This window comes from Pogona vitticeps, chromosome 5 (assembly GCF_051106095.1).
Source record: "Pogona vitticeps strain Pit_001003342236 chromosome 5, PviZW2.1, whole genome shotgun sequence".
NCBI lineage: Eukaryota > Metazoa > Chordata > Lepidosauria > Squamata > Agamidae > Pogona > Pogona vitticeps.
This window is the reverse complement of record NC_135787.1, coordinates 97,319,248-97,346,578: the sequence shown is the minus strand read 5'-3', so window position 1 is coordinate 97,346,578 and position 27,331 is coordinate 97,319,248. Positions and strand designations below refer to the sequence as shown.

At 40.9% G+C, this 27,331-nt stretch overlaps 1 protein-coding gene and 1 pseudogene across 2 annotated transcripts; both read right to left on the bottom strand.

Annotated features, from left to right (window-relative positions):
* NDUFA9 (NADH:ubiquinone oxidoreductase subunit A9) lies at positions 1-26,858 on the bottom strand. 2 transcript variants are annotated; one of them, XM_020809251.3, is made up of 11 exons: positions 26,616-26,858; positions 22,743-22,907; positions 16,316-16,413; positions 16,060-16,151; positions 14,446-14,587; positions 10,305-10,407; positions 9,284-9,351; positions 9,106-9,182; positions 6,768-6,863; positions 1,939-2,005; positions 283-562 (listed from the first exon to the last, which is right to left on the bottom strand). In XM_020809251.3, exons 1-11 carry the CDS (start codon positions 26,674-26,676, stop codon positions 389-391), a joined length of 1,143 nt encoding a protein of 380 aa, XP_020664910.2. In that variant the 5' UTR covers positions 26,677-26,858; the 3' UTR covers positions 283-388. The 2 variants fall into 2 exon arrangements, with proteins under 2 accessions (XP_072857044.1, XP_020664910.2); XM_073000943.2 differs by lacking the exon at positions 6,768-6,863 and having other exon boundaries at positions 1-562; positions 26,616-26,797.
* Positions 10,932-11,084, bottom strand: LOC140707883 (U1 spliceosomal RNA; annotated as a pseudogene).
* Positions 26,859-27,331: the final 473 nt, after the last annotated feature.

Here is a 27,331-nt window from a genome sequence, read left to right as displayed (position 1 = left end):
TATTATATTGGCATTTTAATTTAGATTTTTTTTTCAAATTACGGCCCAAACAGAACTTGCCCTTTTTACAGCAGCTAAAGAGTGAGCTGCCACTCACGCCTTCCATCACAGGCCCAAGATCTCTTTTTTACACAGTCACCATCAGGTCAAATTCTCTCAATATATGAATTTAAAAAAAACAGTAAGGACACATTCGAGCAGTGAACAACCATGTGATACAAGAGGTACAGAAGAATCACATTCACTTCATACGTGCAAATAAAACTAGCAACAATCATGACATAAAGGTTACATGATTTATGTTGGAATTTAATTTGGTATGTACAGATTTCTTCACACAAATATCAATGTAACTTGAGCCCCAAAGCTCCAGTAATGTCAATCATTATTACATGTCTGTGACAGGTCTGGCTGGTGGTGTTTCATCAAGTTCAGTGTCCAACCAGCGGTAAGTACGGTGACGTCGCAGAACTTCAATAGCTTTCTGTTCTATAGGAGTTGGGACAATACCCAAGTCCTCCAGCCCAGGAAGATCAGGGAACCTCTTGTCTGTAGTGTGGAACTTTTAAGATAAAAATAAGTAACAGATTAAGGCATCACAAATTCGTCCAACAAAATTACATTTTTTCAATTAAAAATACTATACACAAAGTTATCATTTTAATTGCAGAAGATCAGAGACAAAAGCCAAGAGTTACATTAAATGTGTTCAAGATTTTGGTTATCAAGATGTATTTGCTTTTTCTGAAAACAGCTGAGCTCCCCCTCCCCCAATGCCACACCATAATCTGCTTTTGAAATTGTCCTTAGTTTCAAAAAGCATTTGCCCTCTAGTTTAGTATCTGAATTTCCCTGAGAACACAAATTAATTTTTAATTTCCACACAAAAACAAAGCTTATATTTTTGCCACCAAGTTGCATTAATCCGAAGTAAACCAGTAAAAACAATCAGTGGCTTCCTTTGCACCAAAGCAATTAGAGGAAAAACACCATTATCTGGCTATTCATCTACCTCCACAAATTAGAAGGATGCTTCAAATAGGACATATATCAAAATACAAGTGTGTTGGATATTTGCCTGACTGCTCCTAGCCTGTAGAATTTCCTCACTCACCAGGCAAGATTGACTTCCTCATTACTGTCCTTCCATTTTAAGTTGGCTTTTGACCTCCAAATGACCTTGCAGAATTTTATTTGTTTAATAAGGGAACACATCTTATTTTTGTCATGTATTTACAATTAAGGCATGTTCCACCATGGTCAGATCAGACCTCTCCAAAAAATGGTTGTAGCTGGTGTACCAGTTTTAAATGCATTCCTGGCCACTGTCAAAACCTAGGTATTCAGACTCAGAAATTAATCCAGGGGCAACCCCCAAGCTACACACCTGTATTTTCAAAGCAAGCGTAACCCCATCCAGTACAGGTTGCATCCCTATTCCTTGATCTGCCTTTCAACTGACATACATATTTTACATACATATTTTGTCACCATTTGAGGCAAAATTATAAATTACCCTAACCAAGTTAATATATACTCTATGAGAACATCATTTATATATGAAAAAACATGAAAGTTTTTTTCAACCCTGTCCCCATAAATCATCAGGGATCAACTAGTTCTGTATTTAAAATTTATGGCCAGAATCTTATTGCAGATTTACACTGGTATAAATGGAACTGCATAAACTGAAGTGGCAAATTGTCAGAAATTAGTAAATTGCATCTGTCACTTCTGATTATGTGACAGATGCATGACTTTGTGCCCAGCTAGGAATGCAAGCAGCAACTCATTGATTTGTGGCAATTTGTTGACACAATTATATCTATACTGAATTAAATCTGCAACCAGCCAATATTTACTTTATTATACTGATCATTATTGATATTTTGAGTAAATTGTATTTTCTGTTTCATTATTTTGCAATCTGGCACCTACTCGAATCACTTTGTCTCTTGATGTCCAGGGATCACGTAACGCGTTCTCAAAGAATCTTGCAAGGAAACTACAATTCAAAACAAAAAAATTGAACAGTATTATTTAGATGGATACCATAACATTCAAATCAGAGTCTACTTTGGATTTTTTTCAATTCATTTATGGACTTTCAGTCTCCCTCTGTCTACTTAAACAAAAAAAAATTAAATCCCACCTAGTATTTAATCTCCTGAATACAGAAACTCTGCTAAAATGAGAAGTTAAGCTACAAACAGATAACTGCAATTGTGAAACTATCTATACTACACTACCTGAAGAGGTGGGGAAAAAAACTATAGAAAGATATAATTCCTGGGCTGGAAACTAAAAGGCCAACTGGATTTCAGATTTCTGTATTCCCCGCGTGAAATGCAGGCTGATCTCTTTCCCTGTCGGAACAAAAGGAACAGAAGCAGCCTTAGGTCATCTTTTCCCCTTTTACAATCAATGATCATGCATGTTTGACTGAAGTGACTGAACCAATACAAAAGTTTGGATTCTGCCATTGGTAGATGATGTTAACCTGTTGAGAAGAGAGGGAGAAGTCACCTGCAGGTTGGGGAAGATGCCTGGTTTTTTAAATTTCTGATTTGCTTGTTTTGAGAATTACAGCTTGCTGTGGGGGAGGGGAAGCGCTGCATTTTAAAAGATAGGATTACAGAGGTCATGCCATAAAATGAATATAGCCCTGTCTGCTTTTAAAACATCTTGCTCAGAACTGCAGTATCTTGCTTCTGAGTAAACAGAACCTAACATCCAAAAGCAGACATAAATTGACATTGTGAGACAGTGGGGTGGAGAATAGCTGGAGTCACACAACCACCTCACTCCAACATTATATATTATTATTACTTGAAAATACAGTCTTTAACCCATACAACAGATACAAGACATAACCCAAAACCTAAGTATCAGTTAAATATTAGTGTAGTATGTATGCTGTTCCTAATACTACAATTTTTGCATATCTGATGGTGTTATTTCAGAGATCTGCAGCTGGTTATAATATTTTGTAAAACCCCCCAGCATTGTTTCCAATGCCGTGACGACTATGGGGGCCACTGAAATGTGTTTCATCCACAAGTGAGTTACTTCTATTACCAGGTTCCTATATTTTGTTAATTTTTCCAATTCTTTATCTTCAACTCTAGCATCCTCTGGAATTGTAAAGTCAATTATCCAGATATTTCTTTGTTCTAATACTATTATGTCTGGTATATTATGCTCAAGGTTTCTATCTGTCTGAATCTGAAAATCTCACAAGATGTTAACTTTGTCATTTTCTGATATCTTCTCTACCTCATGTTCCCACAAACTCTTGGATGCTGACATATTATATTCTTTTACATAACGACCAGTGTATTAATTTTGCAACTCTATGGTGTCTAGCTTTGTAGTCTGCCCAGTCTTTAAACATTCAGAGATGAGATGTGACATAGTTTATTTTCTTATTTGGCAGAGTTGATATTTGCTGTTTACACTACAGTGGTGCCTCGACTTAACAACCATCCCGACTTACGACCATTTCGAGTCATGACCACCTCCGACTACAAAATTTTGCTTCGACCTGCGACCGGAGCTTCAAGTTACAACCAGAAAAAAGGTAGGGAAAAAGGCGCGAATTCAAATTGCTAACTTGGTGGCGAAGAGACTGTTTCTTTGTAGCTCTTTCACCCCAGATGTTAGAGTGTGTGCATTCGGAGGAGCCTTTGGCCTGCCTGGTAAGGTAATGTGCTTCTTTCTGCTTTTTAAAAACTGGCTGTTATGGGTGGACTTTGCAGTGTGATTTTGGGCTGGGTGATAGGGTTATGTTTCTATGCTGTGATGGGTCTTGCAGCCTCTATTTGTTTTTTGGGTTTTGCTTTTTCCATTTCTGATGGGTCTTGCAGTCTCTGTTTTTTTTGGGGGGGGGGGGGTTGCATTTCCGATGGGTCTTGCAGTCTCTATTTATTTATTTTTATTCATTTATTTGGTTTATATCCCGCCCATCTGGTCTGGTCGACCACTCTGGGTGGCTTCCAATAAGGTGTATATGATAAAACATAAGAATTTTACAAACAGTCCATAACACATACAATAATAAAACAAATAATAAATGAAAGAAAAAATAAAGAATTAAATATTGACAGGAGGGAAGGCCTGAACATACAACCATGTTTTTAGTTGACTCTTAAAAGTGCCCAGCGTAGGGGCCGCACGAATAACCGGAGGAAGGTTATTCCAGAGGCGAGGAGCCACCGCCAAGAAGGCCCGGTTTCGTGTCCTTTCCTTCCGGGCCTCCCTCGGTGTTAGGCTCCTCAGCCTCACCTCCTGGCTCGTGCGGGTGATCCGAGTAGATCTAGGTGGGAGCAGGCGCCTTATATGTAAGCATTAACACTTTGAAGTCAATGCGGAAACGGATGGGCAGCCAGTGCAGCATGGCCAGAGTAGGAGAGATTATGTTGGTATTTCCTCACTCTAGTAAGGAGTCTGGCCGCTGCATTCTGCACCACTTGAAGTTTCCGCATCAGCTTCAAAGGGAGCCCCACGTAGAGTGTGTTACAGTAGTCTAATCTAGAGACTATGAGCGCATGTACTAAGGTAGCAAGCGCCCCTGTGTCTAGGTAAGGTCACAGCCGGGCAATCCGCCAAAGGTGGAAAAAGGCGGTGCGGACTACCGACGCCACCTGTGTTTCCATGGTGAGCATCGGGTCCAGATGTATGCCCAAGCTGTGGACTCCACTCTTCGCAGCCAGCGTCGGCCCCCAAAACGTGAGAGAGTCCCCCAAGCTGCCAACCACGGGGCCACCCACGCTCAGAACTTCCGTCTTGTCCGGGTTCAGCCACAGCCCGTTCTCCTGCATCCATCCTAGTACGGTCTCCAGGCAGTGCTGGAGGGACAGGATGGCATCACCTGCAGTTGGTGAAAAGGAGATGTAGAGCTGGGTGTCATCAGCATATTGATGACACGATGCGCCACATCCCCTGATGACCCCACCCAGCGGCCTCATATAGATGTTGAACAGCATTGGGGAGATGATCAACCCCTGTGGAACCCCACAATTGAGACTCCACGGGGCCGAGACACATTCCCCAAGCTGCACTCTCTGGGAACGGTCCCCCAAGAAGGAACGGAGTCAGGCAAGAGCCGAGCCACCAATTCCCAACTCGGAGAGCCTTCCCAGGGGGATACTGTGGTAAACGGTATCAAAGGCCGCCGAGATGTCGAGGAGGACCAACAAAGATATTTTCTCCCTGTCGGCCTCCCTCAACAGGTCATTGTACAGGGTGACCAATGCCGCCTCTGTACCGTGGCGCGGCCTGAAGCCCGACTGGAATGGATCCAGGGCATTTGTTTCATCCAGATGTGCCTGAAGCTGGTCAGCCACCACCCTCTCGACCACTTTGCTCATGAAAGAAACACTGGCAATGGGCCTATAATTGCCAATTTTGTCCGCCGCCAAATTAGATTTCTTTCTTATGGGCCTAATGAGTGTCTCCTTCAGGGCAGATGGAAACCTACCCTCAAGGAAAGACCCATTTATTATTGCAGTGGCCCGTTCTGTTGTTATCAGCCTGGCTGCTTTGATTAGCAAGGCCGGGCAAGGGTCCAAGGAGGAGGTGGTGGCTTGACAGCGGTCAAGCACTCTGGCCACAGAATCAGGCGTGACAGGCTGAAAGGAGTCAAGGGTTACTGGGCAAGACGGAGCGCTGGACATCTCTGCTCGACTCACTGTGTTCAAAAAGGAGAGAGGTTTGCTTTTTGGGTTTTTCTCTTTGCATTTCCGATGGGTCTTGCAGGGTTTGTTTGCTTTTTGGGTTTTTCCTCCCTTTGGCCAGAACGGATTAATTGCGTTTCCGATGGGTCTTGCAGTATTTTTTATTGTTATTGTTTTTCCTTCGGTCGGAACAGATTAATTGCATTTCAATGCATTCCTATGGGAAGTGGTGCTTCGACTTACGACCATTTCGAGTTACGACCATCATTACAGAACCAATTAAATTTGTAAGTCAAGGCACCACTGTAATTCCTTGAATTTTAGCTTTCATGGCATTATTTTGGAGTGCTTGTTCTTGTGCAGCAAAGATCAAGCCTTTGATTTCTTTCTAGATGTTCCCCAGTTTTCACCATGCCCAAGTTAAAATACTATGTTTTCCATCAATATTTCTTAGCTATTGTCCATGAAATGGTTTTTCCACCTGTTTTTTTAAAATTACATTCATTCATTCATTCATTCATTTTTCTACTTTAACTTGGCAAGAACAGAAATGGACTGCACAAAATGCTTTAGAACAGTCTGCCAATTTCTGTAAAAAAATTGTAAAAAGAAATTGAGGGAATTAGCACAAAAGGAAAATTCACAGAGAGACTCCTATGCCCTGGGAAAATCTGGGCTAATAAAAGGGAGGAGGTGGGGAAGGCAAGGATCACAGCTACTAAGCAGCAGCAACAAAAAGAGGGGGGCAAGATTCCTGCCTTCCAAGAGGGAAGGACATCTTAACACATTCATGGATACCTTGCCAAAATGTGAAAGGCAAACATGCAAACATGAAAAGCAAGGGCCTGGATCTTGTCACAAGAAACTGTATGCACAGCAGCAATCATGCAGCAGTCCCTTGCACTGTTCTTTGCATGCCTGATTCCACAATCAGTATGCAACTAGGCAAGCAAAGGACAACCCACCAAAGGGAGGAACTGCTTGCACAATGGCCCTTCCACGGTATGTTTCTCCAAGAGAGGTCTGACATAAAAGAGTAACATTTGATTCTACAAAGTAACCATTTGTCAAGTAAGAAGAGATGAGACTTACAGATAGAGAGGACGAGGCAACGGATATGGAAAGAAAGATCTGTGGGTCAATCCATAAATATATTGTACCATGTCATAGAGGAGATATCTGTAAGGGCTATGGAAAAAACAAAATCAGTTCACAGACTCCAAACATCTATATGATAGGAATGAGTAAAAGACTAGGGAGATATACCATGTGAACATCATTTTCAACCTCAGTCCTTACATAATGTCTCATAATGTAAAGTATTTTTAAAGTCACTATCCTGTTTTAAGTTTTAATTTAACGTTCACATTCAACATGCAATGCCAGCTGTACGAAATAGAAATCTTTCCACTTAGAACGTGGAACAAAGCAACCAAGTATTGGTAGCAGCAAGTTCTCAACCACAACTTATTGACTTATGACAGAAAGAAAGTCTGTAAGAAAATGAATTGGCTGGAGAATTCAAATCCGATTTGGCTACCCTTTTTCATGCGTATTGGTAAGGGATAAGGGCTGGGGCAGATGGTAACTGCAGTCCAAGAACACTAGAAGGGTACCAGAGCAAGGCTTACAAATAAACTACAGATAGAGAGAGTTCCTCGTTTTTAAACCATGTATTATTTCCCTCACTTCCACATTTATTTAATTTCATTTACATAGCACTAGGAAGGCCAAAGACATAGTTCTGATTTTGTTGTTAAATGGGGGGGGGGAGGGAGGCAAAAATCACCATCACATTTTAATTTTAAGAATGCCTTTCAGAAGATGTCAGTGTTACACCTGAAGCATGATGTAAGACTGATCCCCAGTACAGGTTAATGAGTGTACATTAACATGATCATATGAAATCAGCTTTCTGGCATCTTTACTGAATCAGGTTCCAATTAAAGGTGCTGTTTTTAACTTTTGAACACCTCACTACCCAAGGAGCCACCTGTCAGACTCTGTCTTTCCATTACAATTCTATTATTCATATGCTCTGTAAAGTGGCCTTTTCCTGTGCCTAGGATGTGTTTTAACACAAATTGGGTCTTGCTTGAGTGCTTTAACCTCATTGTAGGCTCCCTTGAACTTACAGATAGGATAATTTAAATAGGTTTAGGAATGAAGGTAACCAGAAATAGTGTGAGTGCATTGCTTTCAATCTACTTTCAGAATGCCCTAGAAATCCTCAGGGTAAAACTCTCAATGCTGAGGAAAGTGATGTATGGTAAGGATTACATCCAGCTTCATCTCTTTGCTTTGACTCTGCCCACTCTGTCTTTGATGCTGTTCCAGGACGTTAGCCTCAGGCATTGCTGGAATGATCTTTCCAGGATCACTCCCAAATTGGCTCTTATGCCAAAACATTTTCCCCCAATCTTCTCACGCCTCCAAACATATTCTAAAACTTTTCAGGTTTTTTACTTCGTGCCATCTCTGCGATACAGTACAGTACTTTCATTCACATTCGTTCATTAACATACACTCCTCCAAAAAGTTTTTTTAAAAAGTGAAAGTAAGCAGACGCAAATAACCCCAATTTCTTTCTCTCTCAGCTATCAGAAATCATTCTCTCTCACAAGTCTCTGTTTCAAGACTCTCCCTCCACAAAAACTGTAGGGCCTATTCTTTAAAACTTTTCATACAGTAGGACTCCCATCCATGTGGACCCAGTATCCAGTTTCAGTTGTGGTCTGTGATTGCTGCTGCTGCAACCCAGCCTGTGGTTCATACATGCATATCAAAGTGCATATGTGCACTTACCTCCTCTTCTCCCCCTTCCCCCACCTCTTACTTTCTTTAATGGGTTTACTCCTGTCTGTGGTTTACACATCTGTAGAGGGTTTTGGAACATATCTCCCATAAATATGGGTGTCCTACTATACTTCTTGCTTGTATTTTTATGCTGTCTGCAATCCTTGGCATGACTGTACACCTTGGGGAAAGCACAACTCTTTTCTGAGTATTCTCAAAATTTCCTCCAAAATCCCTGCAATTATTTGTCTGGAACTTGACAGTCTCAACTCCCACACATTATGCCTTCTAATTCTGCCAGAGGAAAAAACATTACTGGCTATTCCATTAAAAAAACTTTCAAAGTGCTTATCAAGGGAAAGGGAAGTTACACACCTTTATGTGAAACACAGCAGCCTTCACTCCCTCATCTAAGTCTGGATGTTTCATCCAATACTGCTGTGCTATGATAAAGTTAAAGCTGTTTGTAGATTTCCCATGTCAGTAAATGAGAGATGCAAATCTTTGGATTTCTGAGACTTGATTTGGATCTGCAGCCTGAGCCAAATGGCGTCCCCTACCACCACCAAATCAGAGACATAATCAAATATTGTAGTTGGTGAACAATTATTATATAATAATTTTAAAAACTTACCCAGTCAATGCATATGTTTTCCCTTTTGAATCAGGGTCCCTAATTGCATTAATTATTGCTTTGGAAGCATCAGCAACCTGCAGGGTAGTATTCAAGAAGAAAATATCAATATCTGCTGTAGGTTTAATATTTCTGAAGCAAGGTGAAACAGACATGAAATATTTCCAACAATACTTACGTAGAGAGGCTGTTTCACAGTTTTTTTGCCATATGCAATCAGTGGCACACCACCAAACCAGCGCATGTCTGGACCAAGAAAGACAAGTTACTGGAGAACAAGAGAATGACTATGGAAGATCAAAGAATGATGCCCTTGCTGCTACAGGAAAACAAAAAATACCTCAAGTGTAACTGAAGGATATACAAGAACTGAATCAAATATACGCAACTCAATATTGCTTTCCTGCATCAATCCAAAGGGAACCTAAGTTATTCCCCTGAGTATAGAATCATAGAATAACAGAACTGGAAGCATGTCCCAACCCTTCTAGTTTTCCGGTGCTCATTCTCTGGATCCCACCCAATACTATGGAAAGCTGCCACTTGCTGCCCTAAAATGGAGAGCAAGATCTCCGATTCAAATCTTGCTTCTGCCTTGAACACTCTAAGTGGCTTTATATGGGCCATATTGTCTAGGATTTTAATGCTTCCCCATTTCTAATATTGCTAACTAATACTGGACCAGAGTTATTGTAAGAGCAACTGAAAATATGGAAAACATGCTAGAATATTCCAAAGTGATGCATACTAAAACCCATCAGCAAAATTGTGATTGCAACTGTGAAACAAACATTCAATTTATTAATGTACTGTGGCAATTTACAACTATTGTGATATTTTACATTCTAACAGTGAATTTATACTTGAACAGTATAATATCTGATAAATTTCAATGGAAATCTGCAACTAAAAAGTTAAAATAGAAGATTTCTAAAACCAATTCTAAAATTTTAAAATAAATGGCCAAAATCCTGTTGCTTAGTGAAGTAAATTACACTAGAGCAGGCCCACTGAATGGGGATTTAGTGAGTCACCTCCTCCATAAGTTCCACATATTCAAAGGAGTCTACTCTAACAGAGACCTTGCTAAATTAAGTCAGTGTTGGATCATTGAATCAATGGAACATACAAAGAAGTAGACTCATCAAATTCCCACTGACTCAATGGGCCTCTTCTAATTCATTTTACTGTATACTCACGTGCATAATAGTTGAGAAATCTGTCCTCTCTCCCAAACATTTCAGAAGGCTTCATAATGATAACATCTGGAAATTCCTCCCTCACAACGTTCTCTCCAATAGCCTGTCATAAAATCATTTGAACATAGTAAATTTCTCACTGAGGTAAGGCGGACAGAACTTCATAAATGAAATAATGTATAGATTTCTCACTTGATAACATTATCCAGAGGTTATATATACACTGTCTCTGAAATTTTAAAATTACAGTAGCATTCCAAAGTACAAGGCCTTAAAAATAAAAATACCCTGTTTCCCCAAAGATAAGACCTACCATAATTTTTGCTCCATAAGATACACTTCCCCCCCAAATAGTGGGGGAGAAAGTATGTGCGTCTTATGGAACGAATACAGAAAAAAAGGGTTCCACCACCACCACCACCCAGAAACCCCCTACTGCCATGCTGGGAGGCCTCTGAACTAGCACCAGAGACTGCTTGCTGTTTGGACCCCACCATTCTGCACTGCTGGCTTTCCAGGATCTGCTTCCTGCAGCCCACCTGGAAAACCAGCAAGGCTAACAGGCCTATAGTAGCAGGCAGTGAAAATAGCCAAGGACCAAAAAGAAAAGAGTAATTCTAGAAAGAACAGGAGAAACCACAAACATAGTCCCCCACTTAGGCAGTTGATTTCTCCACATTTGGGAAAAATCACAGGGGTCAGCACATCCAGAATGCAATACATGAGCCTTACCCCAGGAAAACCACTTTAACTGTGGTATCTCCTCTGCCAAGTATGAGTTGGAATGTCCCCTAAACCACCTGCCCCCTTCTGCGCCCTGTTCCCCAAAGGCATGGTGACCTCCGGCTGCACCTCCTGATCAGAACAGGGCTGCACAGCCCCAGTCCCAAAAGAGGCCAAGAGAGCTACTCAGTGTTTTGGGGTGCCCCACAGGACCCCCATCAGGGGCTGGATGTTCCTCCCACAATCCTCCAGTGCGCAGATATTAGCATACCTAATATGCGAGGAAGGCAGGGAAAGCGGGGAAATTCAAACTTTCAGTTAGTGAAGAGGCTGCTTGTCTGCTTCCTTGCTAGCAGTTAGAGAGCTGGGAGAGAGACCTGGGACTGCCTGGTATTGTCGTTTTAAAATGTAAAATTTATTTTAAAAGCTCTTTGTTTGGGGTTAGTGCTTGGGTGAAAGGGTGCTCCGTTTGAGTTGAAACCTGCTTGTGTAGAAACGTGCTTGTTTTACTTTAAAAGCTGCTAGTTTTACTTTAAAAGCTGCTTGTTTTGGGTTAATCTGTGCTTGGGTGAAAAGGTGCTCCGTTTGAGTTGAAACCTGCTTGTGTAGAAACGTGCATAGGGGTACTTGCTTTAAAAGCTCTCTGCAAAGCCTTTCAGACCAGCACCGGTCAGCTGTTAGGTGGGGAGAGGGGAGGGGGAAGGAGCTGAGAAGAGAACGGAGAAGAGCACAAAATGGCTGCCGGCTGCCCACTGGCTTTTAGCTGTTTAGGGCTCTTTTTTGGCTGTTCTGGGGTCTACCAAGGCATTGTGAAGAGCAAGGCTCAGTCTACAGTACCTGGTGACTTTCTTTTAAGTTTTTTAAAGTTTCTGACCTCCCCCCCCCATAAAAATGCATTAATTTTCAATGCATTTTTATGGGAAATTTGGATTCAACTTGCAAACTTTTCAACTAGTTCTGGGCATCTAATAGAGAATGTATTTCCAAAGGGTGTTGCAGCAAGGAAACTAACTGTGCCTCGTGACTTCTAACTGGATTACAGTACCTGCTTCCTGATTTCAGCTACTATAGTTTGTATTCAGTTTTTTTGGCTTTGTGTGGCCTAACCTGTTGTGCCTTGCATGCTATAAATGTTCAATTATGTCAGAAACCCGAGATTTGGTCTTATGCTGAGCATGTGCTACTGCTGGTGAGTGGGTTAAGCTTTGTGTTGCTGTTCTTTTGCATAACCTAAAGTAAATAAGGAAAACCAGCTGTTAAACAGTTTAATTCCACTACTGATCCTCCACACAACTAAAAGGGACCGCTCAATGCAGTGCCAAATCAGACAAACCATTTCTAACTTAATATAGGCTTGAGCTGTAGCTGGGCAGAGTTGCACAACAATCTCATCTGTCACTGAGACATTTCTAAGCATGGGGAGGAGGTGGATGAAAGGAAATGTAAAATATAGGTAGAGTGGCTGATAATGATCTATATTAATGCCACTGTTGACTGCTGTTCACTTTACATGGTTCAAATGTTATTCTGTTATAGTTTATTAAATATTTTATTACACTATTTGGTTCAGAATATATTTTCCCTGTGTTTCTCCTCTAAAAATTAAGTGCGTCTTAATGTCCGGTGTGTCTTATGGAGCAAAAAATACGGTAACCTGAAAATAAGGCCTAGTATGATTTTTCAGGATGCTCGTAATATAAGCCCTACCCCAAAAATAAGCCCCAGTTAAGTGAAACCCCACCCTCCACCATTATGCAGCAACCAGAAGAAGATGACATGACTGCATCTGAAAATAAAACATTCCCTGAAAATAAGCGCTAATGTTTTTTTAAAGCAAAAATTAATATAAGACCCTGTCTTATTTTCGGGGAAACATGGTACATAAAAATTAATGTAGACAGATCACATATTTGCCATCATCAAAATGTTATCCTGTTATTTTAACTTACTGATAAAATAAGAAGCATTGTATCGACAGCTATGTAGCTGAAATGCAAAGACCTTCAAAGCAATTTAGATTCTGGGATGCCTGCCTCTAGTCTTGTGGCATATCATTTGTTCACTAAGAATTTAAAAAATTATAGACATGAAATTTACATTTGCAAAACCCTTTAGAACTCTAAGAGACCATTTATTATTTAGTCCAGCCAAGCGGTTTTGTACCACCTCTTTGCCAAGATGGAGTTGCAATTACTACTCTTTATCTTCTGGTAATTATTTTTCCAGGTTTATGAGACCACTACCAAATGTATTCTTCCCAATTCTGACAATGACTCATTTCCACCCAGATGCGTTTCATGACAAAAGTACAGACCATGGTCTGACTATCCAAACCTTTTTGCACAACATGAACTGTTTTATCACTCATTCTCTTCTAGTATTCTCTCTCTTCCCAGACAAGACAAAAATAGATTCTGTGCTTCTTCACCTTCCTCTTCTGAGCCTTACAGTCAAATGCAACACATTCAAAGCTATGCCTTTGGTGGGTATCACATTTCCTCAAGAAGAGATAATGGCATTACAGGACAAAACACACTTCCCATTAGAGATCGGCACTAGCTTTGGTTTGGAGGTTCATACTGGTTTGTATGTTCCTCTCCCCCACCTCCCTGGCTGGATCCCCCACTCATCAGCTGCCACATACTCCTCTCCTCCTCCTCTTCAACTGCTCAACCAGTCTCCGGCAGGAGAACAGGATTTCTGGTCCGACCTCCTTTGCTGATCGTCCGCTCAGAGAAGGAGGCAGGATAGGCAAAGTCATATTCCTGATGGAAACTGGTCGGACAGCCAAAGAGGAGAAGAGGAACATGCTCCAATTGGTGAATGGGTTATTAGCCGGAGAAGTGGGGGAAGGGAATGTGCAGCATGTGCGGTGCCACGCATATGAACTAGCACAAACCTCTGAGCCAAGATTCCTACCCACCTCTACTTCCCAATGCTGCTGCTTAATTACTCTGCTCCTGTATGAAAGTCCTTTTGTGTGCCTGATGCCTCTGCTTTTCTTCTTCTTCCTTCAAAACTGCCCCATCCTGCTCCAGAATCCTTCTCTGTTTTCTAAAAATTCTTTGTCTTTCGCGCTACGCTAACCAAAACATTTGTACTATACTTGAAGGTGCACCTGAAAAATTTAATAAGCCAACTCTCTGTGGTAAATACGCATGTGCTTTTTCCCACACTGAAATGCTTTTTCAACACTACAGGTTTGCTTATATATGTGAAGTTGCACTTTGGAAAACAGAAGCTGAATCTCACTATTGCTTTGATTCTGAAGAATCTACTGCCTGGAGTGGACAAAGTATTATTTTACCAAATGAGACATGAAGGATATACAATTCTTTCACTAATACTTCGGAAATGCAGCTATACAACAGCAATATCTATTAACAAGAGCAGCAATACATACTGATCACAGACCTACCTTATTCCTGAGGTATTTGGATGGACTGTTAATGTCTGCATTCAGATGAGAAATATGAATTAATTTTTCTATCCCAGCTTCCTTTGAGAGCTGGGCAATCTGCCTGGGAATACTGACATAGACATCTTCAAACTTAAAGTTTCTGAAAGAAGACCAAAATATGTTTGCTACCTTTGCCCAATGCCAAATATGTTTCATCATATCACAGTCAGTCTGGTGCAGCATTGTGGCTGGGACTGCAAGCAAGATTCCCTTGAAGGCTTGCATGACCACCTCCCTCCAAACAGCAATTGTTTTCAGCCCATTTTGTTCCAGTCACATGCACACACAGCAGCAAAGTCACATGAGAGAAAGAGAGGCGGAGCCCTGCCCGGGGGGGGGTTAAAATTAGAGGATACACTGACTGCAACCCTATTAATCTCAATGGAATCAAATTTCACTGCAGCTAGGTAGACTACAATCATGAGGTAGACTTGGATAAGTCTGTTTCTCTCATCATCAAACACCTATCTAGAAATAAGTGCATGAGGACTTTTTTTCCATTTGCTATGTCCATTACAACAACTCTCCCAATTTTAGATTTGAAACACTGGATGAATTAGCTGCCTTCTTGGGAGAAAAGTCACCTAAAAGACTTTATCAGTGTTGACAATTTCTATTAATTAAAACTCCTCGCCACCCAATCGTATGACCTCCATGGCTTCCCAATACAGAAGCCTCAGGGTGTTTGGGAAAGTAGTCAGAAATGTTTAATTTTAAAAAAACAACACAAAAAACATAAAAATCACCAATGCTGCTGATGTAATAAGCCTTACATAGTGTAAGTTATGCAAAGAGGATTTCAACCAGTGTTTCGATCCTCTATACACAGATTTTGCCCTGGAAAAACTAAACAGAAGCCTTTGAAAGGGAAAGAATTTTCCCTGGTCTTCACATCACTGAATGGTTATCACAAAAAAGAGCATATAAACTGTAGTTTCCTTTGAGTGGGGGAATAAAATTTAACATCACATTTAATCCCAGCAACCTGCTCTATTTTTTTTTTTTATTTCCCATGAGACTGTCTTGCTAGATGAAATTAACATGTCCAACATTATCATGTCCAAAAAGGAAAGCAGCCCAACTCTTCCCCTCACTACCTTCCTTTCATGGAAGCACTCTTTCTGAAGAGACCTGGTTGTACCTGCAGAGGCTTTACATGTGGGCCAGAACACAGAAAATGTGGGGTTTCGCTCACTTACTGCACCTCCATGGACAGCCAGGTTTCATTTTCAGATACATCTTCCCTGTGAGGAAAGCTCTGATTGGAAGAGGATTTGGCTAAAGTATTTTCTCCTTGCATGTGGAATACATTCATGAAGAAATGCCTGAATAAGATTTTTATTTTGGGTCATTTTGTTTGATCTGCTTCTATTTCTGCTTATTCTATTAACTTTAATATTGTTCTATTATTTTTGTTTCACTATTTTAATAACCTGAGATTTTAGAATATTACTATCTGTTACCAAATGTGTTGTAAGCCATCATGTGAGGTTACTGTGTAAGGCATTAAAATATTTTCAGTATACTGTACACAATTAGCTCTCAATCTAGTAAAAAGAGACAGAGAGTCACCTTGTTTCCCATTCCCTTCCAACAAGATTGATGACTACGTTGCTGTGTTCAAGAGCTCTTCGGGTAGAATCTTTGTCCCGGGAGTCCCATTCCTAGACATCAAAGCACAAGCCATAGCACAAATGAAATAATGTGCAAAAAAAAAAAGTTTTCATGAAGATGCTATTTATCAAACATGTTGTTTCTCAGCAGGTAGTTAATGCACACCTAGCATAAATCAGATTAGATTATTAGCTGAGCAAAGTGGAAAGTTTACCATAAAAATGAGCTGTCCTAAATCTCCCATGGGTCGAAGATGCATGGTGTCATATGGATCACAGCGATATGGGATGATGACTTGGGAACCAATGCGCCCTAAAAATATTGAGATTAAATTTAAAAAAGCAGAACTACTGCATAATATTGAGACAGAAAACTAAATATTAAGCACTCACGAGAACTGCCACTATATACCAAAACAATCATACCTAGTCAAATAAATCAGACATATACAATTGAGAAAGTAACCGATTTTATAAATATATGCAACTTTCAAGTGGAATAAATGCCACCATCAAGACACAATGGACTAAGCCCATGTTTAGCTCCACTGTAGTGGGTTAATTGAATTAATAGGATTATATTAATGTGGATTTCACAAATACGACTCATTTAATGGATCTACTTCACTTGGGACTAGCTGGATTTAGCCCAGTATATTAAGTACACATTGGGTCAATCCCTATGCCAAACTATATAGTACTTTAGAAATGGAAGAGAATTTCAGAATGAATCTGTACAATAACTAGGACTCAATAAATTTTATGGGAATATTTTAAAAAGCATGAAAAGTGGCATTGTAAGATATTCTAAGTCCATGGGAAGACTTAAATTCTTAAAGGGACATAAGCAAATTTCTAGATTATGAAACCATGTCTTAATTTTTGCAAAATATTCCATTGTGACTAGGGGTTATAAATTAGAGACTGGAATGTACAGCTGAAGAAAGTGATCCAAAGAGTTAATGTTTGACAATTGACCACCTCAGTCTACATAACACTACTACAGCATGCTTTCCACTTCTTTCAACCTCTTCCTAATGTACCAAGATTCCTGTATGTTACTTCAAGAGATAATAACTGCATGTGCCATCAGCCTTTTCTGAACATTATCTGAACTGCTTATGATAAAACTTATTTGTTCACTCATGCCACAACCACCACATTTTCAATATCTGTGTGCAGTACATCAGGGGTCCCTAACATTTTTCACCCTGCAGACCGGCTGGGGAAGGCGGGGCACTCCCCGCGTTCATGCACATGCATGAACGGCGGTGTGGTGTTTGTGCAGGCTTGCTGGAGCGCGCAAGCATATGCAAATCAGCTGTGCGGGGGTGAGTGCATGCAGGGGGGCGGGAGATCTGTCTCCATGGCCCGGTCCGACTCAGGCCACGGACCGGCACTGGGCCGCGGACTGGGGGTTGGGGACCTCTGCAGTACATAATTCTGAATCACAGATTCTAGTGTCAAACAACAGGAGGAAACTAGGTGAACTCATTTTAGATTAGCTTAGAGAGAAATATTATGCCATCTTAATCCCCTCTTTAAATATCCCAACATTTAAAATATAGTCTTTGGCAGAAGATGGCATGAAAAAGAGGTGCACTAGAGAAATATCAACTGTTCTACAACCCCCCCCCATGAGATGTAACTGTCTTACTGTATTTTACCATGTATAAGACGTCCTCATATATAAGACCACCACCACCCACTTTTCTAAGCCAAAATTTCTTTCTTCGCAAGAAAGTGGAGGGAGAAGGCAGGAATCAAAGCATTTTGATTCTTGCTTTCTTCCTCCACTTTCTTGCGAGGAAAGTGCTTTCCCCCTCCACTTTCCTCACAAGAAAGTGAAGGGGGAAAGCAGGAATAATCAAAACACTTTGATTCCTGCTTTCCCACTCCACTTTTTGCGAAGAAAGTGGAGGGGGAAAGCAGGGATCAAAGCACTTTGATCCCTCCCCCCTCCTTACTTCTGTGTATAAGATGATCCTCAATTTGTAATCTAAATATTTTAGACAAAAGTATTGTCTTATACACGGAAAAATACAGTATATTCACTGCAAGGATTTGAAAAGACCTATTCCTGGGAAAATGTAGACCTCATCAGGCTTCTTTGACTTTACCTGATTTTGATTAACACAGACTCTCATACAAATTAGTGGAATCATTTTAATAAAGATAGAAGTCAAAGGTACAATGGACTTCGAACCCATTTCAAGTTTATTAGTTACTTTTAAATCTTCATCTAAATATGTGTGCATTTCTGTACCTCAAAGCATGTTAGAAACAGATGCAGACACTTCACAGTCTGACATTCTTATCTGTAACACCAATGAAACTATTTAAACTGAAGAACATCCTAGAAAATAATAATTAACATAAGTGGATGGAATTCAACAAGACAGCTCCACTGACAGAGCTGATTATTTAGGAGGCAGATGCCCCACTGCCTTCATGTAGTTAAAAAAAACACAACCCTGTTCTGGAGGGCTAGGAAATTTTCCAAAGCAGGATTTCAGGTGAGTTTACTAATTACACAGGGAGGAAACTGGATCAGAAAAATGCAACTTCAAAGACAGCTTAAAAATGATAATTACAGTGGGATTAAATCAGTAAATCTGAGAGAAAATGGTTTAAAGAGGTTCTATAGATCAGTGGTTCTTAACCTGTTACTCGGATGCTTTTGAACTGCAACTCCCAGAAACCCCAGTCAGGAGAGCTGCGGTGAAGGCTTCTGGGAGTTGCAGTCCAAAACTCCTGAGTAACGCAAGGTTAAGAACCAGTGCTATAGATGGCACTTCAAAACTGGCTAAAAGGGTGTTAGAGAGTAATTCAGGTTAAAATACTGTAAGCAATTTGGGACCCCATCTTTGTACAGGTGGCAGATAAGAATATATAATTTCTAAACTAGAAATGTTCTTGTTGAATATAATAATAGAAATTGTTGACTGAAAGATATACACACATATATAATTAATTTAGGTTAATATACTGTCAGCAATGCTGGATTCTCTTCTGATTAAATGGTTGATAAGTATATATAACTTTTAAATTAGAAATGCCCATGTTTAACATAATATTAGAAATTGTTGATAGATAGATAGATAGATAGATAGATAGATAGATAGATAGATAGATAGATAGATAGATAGATAGATAGATAGATAGATAGATAGATAGATAGATAGATAGATAGATAGATAGATAGATAGATAGATAGATAGATAGATAGATAGATAGATAGATAGATAGATAGATAGATAGATAGATAGATAGAGTACTATAATATAGCTATGTAGTTAAGGTTATACGAGGGGTTGCTGGTAAGTATTGAGCCTTTCCCAGAAAAAGCTAGGAAGCTATAAATTGCAGGGTGTATTGGCCAATTTGTCTGTATTCAATGGTTTCTCCAAGGGAAAGGTGCAAAGCAGATCCATGATGAAATGCCACAAACTATGGGTGATAGTGGCCCTTCATATGCAACAGTTAAACGTTGGGTTGTCAATTTTAAAACTGGCCATTTCGGTGTTGAAAGTGAGTAACCCAGTGGAAGGCCTGTTTCTGTCTCTGTGCCTGCAAATGTGAAAGCCATCCATGACATCATCATGGAGGACTGCCGAATATCAGCCAAAAGTATTGCTATATATCTGAGAATATCACGGGAGAGAGTTAGTGCCATTATCCACAATGACTTGGAAATGAGAAAGCTGGCAGCAAAGTGGATCCCCAAACTTTCGACAACCGAACAAAAGAGGAAATGTATGCAGTCATCGGTGACTGTTTTGAAACATTTTCAAGAAATGAGACAGATTTCCTGGGCAAACTGGTAACTGGTGATGAGACATGGATCTACTGTTATGATCCTTAGACAAAGGAACAGTCTAAGGAATGGAGGCACAGTTGCTCCCTCAAACTAAAGAAGTTCCAAGTGCAAAAGTCGATGGAGAAGCAACTGGCAACAGTTTTTTGGAATAAGAAGGGAGTTCCAACAGGGTTCAACCATGAATGCAAAATATTACTGTTCTTTATTGACGAAACTGAGGCAAAACATCAAGGAAGAATGTCAAGGAAAGCTCTCCAAAGGTGTCATCCTGTTGCACACTGCAGGTGAAACAATGGCAAAACTGACCTCCTTAGGCTTTCAAGTGATGCCCCATCCACCCTATTCTCCTGACCTGGTTCCTTCTGACTATTATCTGTTCCCCAAACTAAAAAAACACCTAAAGGAACAACGGTTTGGGAGTGTTCTGTAGGCAACTAATGCTGTAGATGAGTGGTTACACCAGCAGTCGGAAGAATTTTATTTGCAGGGACTTAAGAAGCTGCAGGACAGATGTCACAAGTGCATTGACTTCCTGGAGGAATAGTGTGGCAGTTACAGCTTCCTAGCTCAATTTTTTTCTGAGAAAGGCTCAATACTTATCAGCACCCCCTCATATATTGAGATCAATTCAGGTCAAAATACTATTAGTAACCTTGGACTTTCCTTTTTATAGGTGATAGATAAGCATATATAACTTTTAAATTTGAAATGTCTGTGTTAAATACAATAAGAGAAATTGCTGAGTGAAAAGTAAACATGTGTACTATAACATAGTTATGTATTTAAGATTATATATTAGACAGTGTATTATGGGAATCACTTTAAATTAGAAAGGCTTTTGCTGAATTAAATATTATTAGTTTTGATTGGAAACATACCCGTATTTTTCGCTCCATAAGACGCACCTTTCCATAAGGCGCACCAAATTTTTAGAAGAAAACAGGAAAAAAATAATCTGCTTTCTTCTCCTAAAATTTGGTGAGCCTTATGGAGAGGTCCATCTTATGGAACACACCCTAGGGTTCTAGGGTCCTAGGGTGTGTTCCAGGACGCTTTGGAGACTCCCCCTGCCCCCCTGGGGGCCAGAGGGGGTGAAATCGCCACCTTCTGGGACTCTTCTGAAGTTCCCAAGCTCCAAAGGGTCCTAGGGTGTGTTCCAGGACCCTTTGGAGACTCACCCTGCCTCCCCCGGGGGGGCAGAGGGGGCAAAATCGCCACTTTTGGGGGCTCTTTTGAGGCTTGGGAAGCTTCAGAAGAGCCCCAAAAGGTGGCGATTTCACCCCCACGGACCCCGTGGGGGTGGGGGGAGCGTCGTAAGAGTCCTGGAAGGCTCACTCGGACCCTTCCGACGCTCCCCCCACCCCCCCCCACGGGTGCAGGGGGGGTAAAATCGCCACCTTCCAGGAGCTTTTGAAAGGCTTGAAAGGTCCTGGAAGGTCGCTATTTCGCCAGAAGCTGGCGATTTCCCCCCCTGCGCCCGTGGGAGGGTGGGGACAGCGTGGCAAGGGTCCGAGGGAGCCTTCCAGGAGCCTTGCCACGCTGCCCCCACCCCCCCACGGGTGCAGGGGGGGAAATCGCCAGCTTCCAGGACCTTTTGAGAGGCTTTCAAGCCTCTCAAAAGGTCTTGGAAGGTCGCTATTTCGCCCCCACCGGCCCCGTCGGGGGTGGGGGAGTGTCGCAAGGGTCCTGGAAGGCTCCCACGGACCCTTGCGACGCTGCCCCCCATGGGGCCAGTGGGGGCAAAGTTACCACCTTCGCTCCATAAGACGCAGAGACTTTCTACCCCTCTTTTTTTTGGGGGGGGAAGTGTGTCTTATGGTGCAAAAAATACGATATATGCATATATATACATATATATATACAGAGTGGAGAATATAATATGGTTTAAAGATGTTAGCAGGGCAATATGGTTTATATAGTCAAGACTATATATTAGGTATGATTGTATGGAAAACACCTCCCTGCATATATGTTTGGTATGTCTTGTATGTTTGTCTGTGATGATGATGATGATGATGATGATGATGACGACAACAACAACAACAACAGCAAGAAGAAGAAGAAGAAGAATGCAACTTTAGTGAACCTTAGAAGGGAATGCAAGAAATGCTGTTTCGTAAGATTGCTGGAAAACAGACCCTTCTTGTCTTTTTCTCTTGTCTATTAGTCTTACATATTTCTCTTCCTCAGAGTTGAATTAGTTCATGTTAATTCAAAATATCAGTAACAAGTAATAACAAATATTTGTTTATAAAAATATTATGAGATTATCATACATATTTACAGAAGAAATTAAATTAAATTAAATAAGTTAATGGAAAGGTTGCTGAGATGAGAGGAAGAATGATTAAAAACACTTTCAATCTGACTGTTAACTAATGTTACACTTTATCTGATTTACTAGATAATTATAGTGAAATAGTGACTGAAATCCTGCTGCTTATCATACTAAGTGACACTACAGTAAGCTAACTGAATCAATGAGAACTTGGTGAGTCAACCTCTAAGCACAATTGATTCAAATGAGTCTACTTTATAAGGGAGATGAGTCATCAGATCTCACTGATTCAACAAGTCTACTCAAGTGTGCCATTTAATCAACCATTAAATAACAGATACATGCACATAAAGAACAACTAGAAAGAAAAGTTAAAGTACTATAGAGAACACAATAACTCCAGAAGATACTGAAGGCAGAAAAAAAACTACATTTTAAATATAAAATGTAACAGGACAGACACAACAGCCACCAGAGATTGTTTTCTATGAATACAGACAGAAACTGAAATTTATTTTTAAAATACTGTGTAATCTTACATTACCTAGGTGATTAACAAGGTATCGACCAAGAAATCCTGTAGCACCAAAGACAGTGGCCACAATACCACTGACAGAGGAGCGACCACTCCTTCCATGAGGAATCACAGCATAATGTACTTGACGGTCTTGCTGAAGAATGGGCAGTGCCAATGGAGAAACACCATGGCCTAAAATATAAGAAAAGAGAATGTAAGCATGAATAGGCTATCACACTCCAAAGAGCTCGGAAAGTTTGTGTTTGTGTATGTACACAAGAAACCTCCTTTCATCCACACATAAACTCCCGGAGGTATGTTAAGCTGAGAAATAGTGAGGGAATGGACATGGTTAGCTTAATTTCACTCTGGTAAATTTATTTGAGTCCAAGTCTCTTAGGTCTAACACTCTGTCCCCTGAACTATTCTGGCTGTGAGTTAGAACAAACTACTACTGAGAGGACAACCTGTCCTTTATGTTGTATGAAAAAAAAATGAAAATAGAATTCTGACCTTCATTAAATAAACTTTTCTGATTTTATGAGATACTTCAATATAGTTCAAATGTTAATGCAGCTCATATTTATTTTATTTCTTTACAAAAAAATTTTAGCCGTGCCATTACCAGTGGTCTCTGAGTGGCATATATAAAGAGGACAATGATAATGGCTACCCAAACTTGGCCAAGAACATAGTAGCCAAATATCACACATGCCATTAAGACCAACAGCAATTAAAATGGTAGGCACTGCAAGAATGTAAGTAAGGAATTCTTGGAACAAGTAGATATGCACGCATGCATACATTTCTATTTAGAAGCCAGGATACCTCTCTTGCACCTGAATTATGGCTACTAACTTTCTACTTCTAACTTTTACCATTGTAGCTTAGGTTCTATTTTAACCTTGTTGAAAAAAATAGAATGTACTGGATCACTGGACCCATGGAGAAGACTTGAGCGATGGAATTAGGAAAAGTCCCATTTTATATAGAACTATGAAGAGTACAGTAATGCCAGATTAGATCCAATTGCGATCATGCAATTTCCTACTACCTGCATACAAGATGACTGTAAGAACAGTGCTCTTTCCTATACATTGGATGGACTTGAAAGGGCTGGAAAAGACCTGGCCTCTTGTGAATTGAAAACATCGGTTCACAAACACCATGAAATTCAATTGCATTCACTTTTCTACAGCTGTATGAAAGCCCGAGTGTATCCTTGCATGTAGGAAAATACATAGTAGAGAGTGTGTGAGAGACAAAATGAAAGTGCTGTACTCCTTTGGCTGAAATTAACAAAGATTTTTTCCAAATAACACTTGCATAGGAAAGCTCAATTAAAAATACAAAAATGAGAGATCATCTTTTAAAATAATAGACCAATAATCTGAAGTATTTTATATGAATATATGTATAATTTGAGGTATTAATGTTTACTTTCTTGTCCTCACAGAATGCCTTCTTATGAGGCCCATCAGAACATCAAAAATAACCAGACATATAGAATGCTGATGCAAATGTTTTACTTTTCATTTATTTAGGACATCTTATTTTTTGCCCTAGCGACATGGTGGCACTGTGGGTTAAACCTCAGAAGCCTCTGGGCTGCAAGGTCGAAAGATCAGCTGTTCAAATCCATAGTCGGAGTGAGCTCCTGTCGCTTGTCTCAGATCCTGCCAACCTAGCAGTTCGAAGGCACGTAAAAATGTGAGTAGATAAATTACCACTACGGTGGGAAGGTAGGTAACAGCACTCCGTGTCTAGTTGTGCTGGCCACGTGACCACAGAGATTGTCTATGAACAAACGCTGGCTCCACAGCCTGGAAACGGGGATGAGCACCACCCCCTAGAGTCGGACACGACTGGACTAATGTCAAGGGGAACCTTTACCTTTTATCTATTTTTGGCATCCAAATATCTAATAGACCATTATACAGTGGGGTCTTGACTTGAGAACTTAATCCGTATTGGAAGGTGGTTCTTAAGTCAAAAAGTTCTCAGGTCAAATCTGCATTTCCCATAGGAATGCATTGAAAACCATTTGATCCGTATCTGCTCTTTTCCATCCATAGAAACTAATGGGAAGCTGCTATTCCGCCTTCGACCACTAGAGGGGGATATTTTGTTTCTTTTTTTCTTAGGTCAAGAAAGGTTCAGGGAAGGCAGGGAAAATACAGTCCAGGCAGTACAAGTACCAGGCAGTCTGAAGACTGTCTCCCAATCCACTCTCTAAATGCTGGGAGGAGTGAGGAAGCAGACAGGCACCCTTTTCACTGGCCAACAGTTAACTGAAAGTTCCAATTTTGCACTTTCCCTGCCTCCCACGTGGTTTTTTTTCAGTTCTTAACTCAAATCTAAGTACGTAAGTCAAGTCAATATTTTCCTATGAGAGTGGTTCTTAAGTCAAAATGTTCTTAACTCGAGTCGTTCTTAAGTCAAGACCCCACTGTACTTTGTTTCCAAGTGTCTTCCTATGATCTGTGTGCCAATTGAAGGTAAGATGACAAATTTTTAGTAACTGACTTCACCAATTTACAACTCTTAAATTTTGAAAAGATGGGTCCCAATTAAGAAAAGAGAAGACACAGAAATAATTACAGGTTTTGATCCAAAATTAATCAACACAGAGCCATTTTTCAATTCAGATAAATTCCTATGAGGCATAAAGGTAGACTAAAGAAATTGTAGGAAAAGTCCCCAAAATATAGAAGGAGCGAGGCCTGCAAAGAAAAAACAAGACACCGGGCCTTCTTGGCAGTGGCTCCCAGTCTCTGGAACAAGGTCCCCTCTGAGATTCGTCTGGCCCCCTTGCTGGGCATTTTCAAAAACCAACTCAAGACCTGGTTATATAGACAGGCCTTCCCTCCAGGCACTACATAACTTTCTCTTTCTCTTTCTCTTTGTTCTGTGTAAGTGTTGTAAATTGTTATCTGATATTGTTTTTATTCTGCATTTTGTGAGCTGCCCAGAGTAGACTATGTCTAAATGGGCAGCATATAAGCTCAATCAATCACTAGAAATTATATAGAAATTATAAATACTGGGAAAATCCCCAAAGGAGGATGTTTCTCTTGTCTTGGGGTGTTGAACGTTAGTTATTTTATTTTCCTCTGATCTGAGTGGGCCTGCTACCTTCTTCCAAGATGGAAAGTTCAGGGTTAGTTTGTTTTTGTCCCACTTGTTTTTTTGGCAGTCCCTGGTATTTGCAAAGCAATCCTCCAGCACCATATTTCAAACAATTAATTTTTTTCCTGTCAGCTTTTTTCACTGTCCAGCTTTCAAACCTGTAGACAGCGACTGGAAATGCAAAAATGTGGATGATCTTGGTCTCCAGTGACATCCTTTCCACTGACAATCTTTTCCAATTCCTCAATTGCTTCTTTCTCTGTCGTCTTCTCTGATTTCATAGTTGCATCTCCATTTGTATTGCTCTGTTTCAAGTACAGGCTCTTTTTCTGAAGTGTTTTTATATGCTGGCCTTCTTAAAAGAAAAGCCCGTTTGGGAAAGAAGAAAAAAAACGCTTTCCTGTTTTACCTTATGGCTTTCCACAGCTGTTGTGTTTTCTTGATCTCACGCAAGGTTTACGAACGCCTCTCAAAGCATTCCCTTCAACTGCCAAGTCTAAGACCTGAGGAAGGGCCGGCTCCTCCGCTCGCAGCCCGCTCCTGAGCCCATGAGGCAGGAGCCACAGCAGGGCTCCTCACCTTCCTGACCCACTCGCTCCGCCACCCGAGCGTTTAGGGCGAGCCCCCCCCCCCTTAGCCGGCGCCGTGGCTCAAGCCCGCCAACTACGGCAACAGCAACTCTCCAGCCGCTTTCCAAAGGACCACCGGGTGGGGGCCGCGAGAACGAGGCCCGGAGGGGAAGCGATCGGTGCTCCAGACATCGACACTCACCCGACCTTGGCGCCAGCAGGACTCTGTAAGGGACCCGGTAACACCTAGCGACACCCGCCATCTTCCCCCTGAAATAGAAGACAACTCCGCCTCCTGACAACTACGGGCTCCGCGAGAGTCCAAAACACCTCACGAAAGCAAAGACGAAGCCGGGTCCACGGAAGGGGGGGGAGGGTTTACGGAAGGGCCAGATGGTGACGAGCGTCAGCCACTAAGGGGCGAATGGGCTCCAGGCGAGAAAGAAGGGGGGGGGTCAGAGATGAGGGTGGAGAGCGCGGTGTTTAAGTGTGGTGACTGCAGTTCTTTAGATCCATTGTTTTCCTGCGTTTTTTGTTGTTGTTTCGAACTATATAAATTAAACCCATTCTTATCTGGGATCTTCTTTTAGAGAGTACCGTGGGTGGGTTCGATATTTCATCTTCTCAAAGCCCTGACGGAGTCTTTTGGCTTCCGACACGGGGATGCCCTGTCCCCCCCCCCCCGCCGCCGCCGCCTACCCTGACAGTTTCATGGCCAAGCTGGTGTTTAAAGATAAGCGCTTAACCCACCATAATAACGATTTAATTGTTTTTTACTGCTGTTCTTTTACAATCAGCAAGAAAGAGAATAGAAAAGAAAAGAGGGGATGAGGAGTTCGAAAATCTTGATAGGATATATTACCATTGAAATAAGTTTTAAATGTTATCTAAACACTCAAAAAGGGATTCTATTATTTC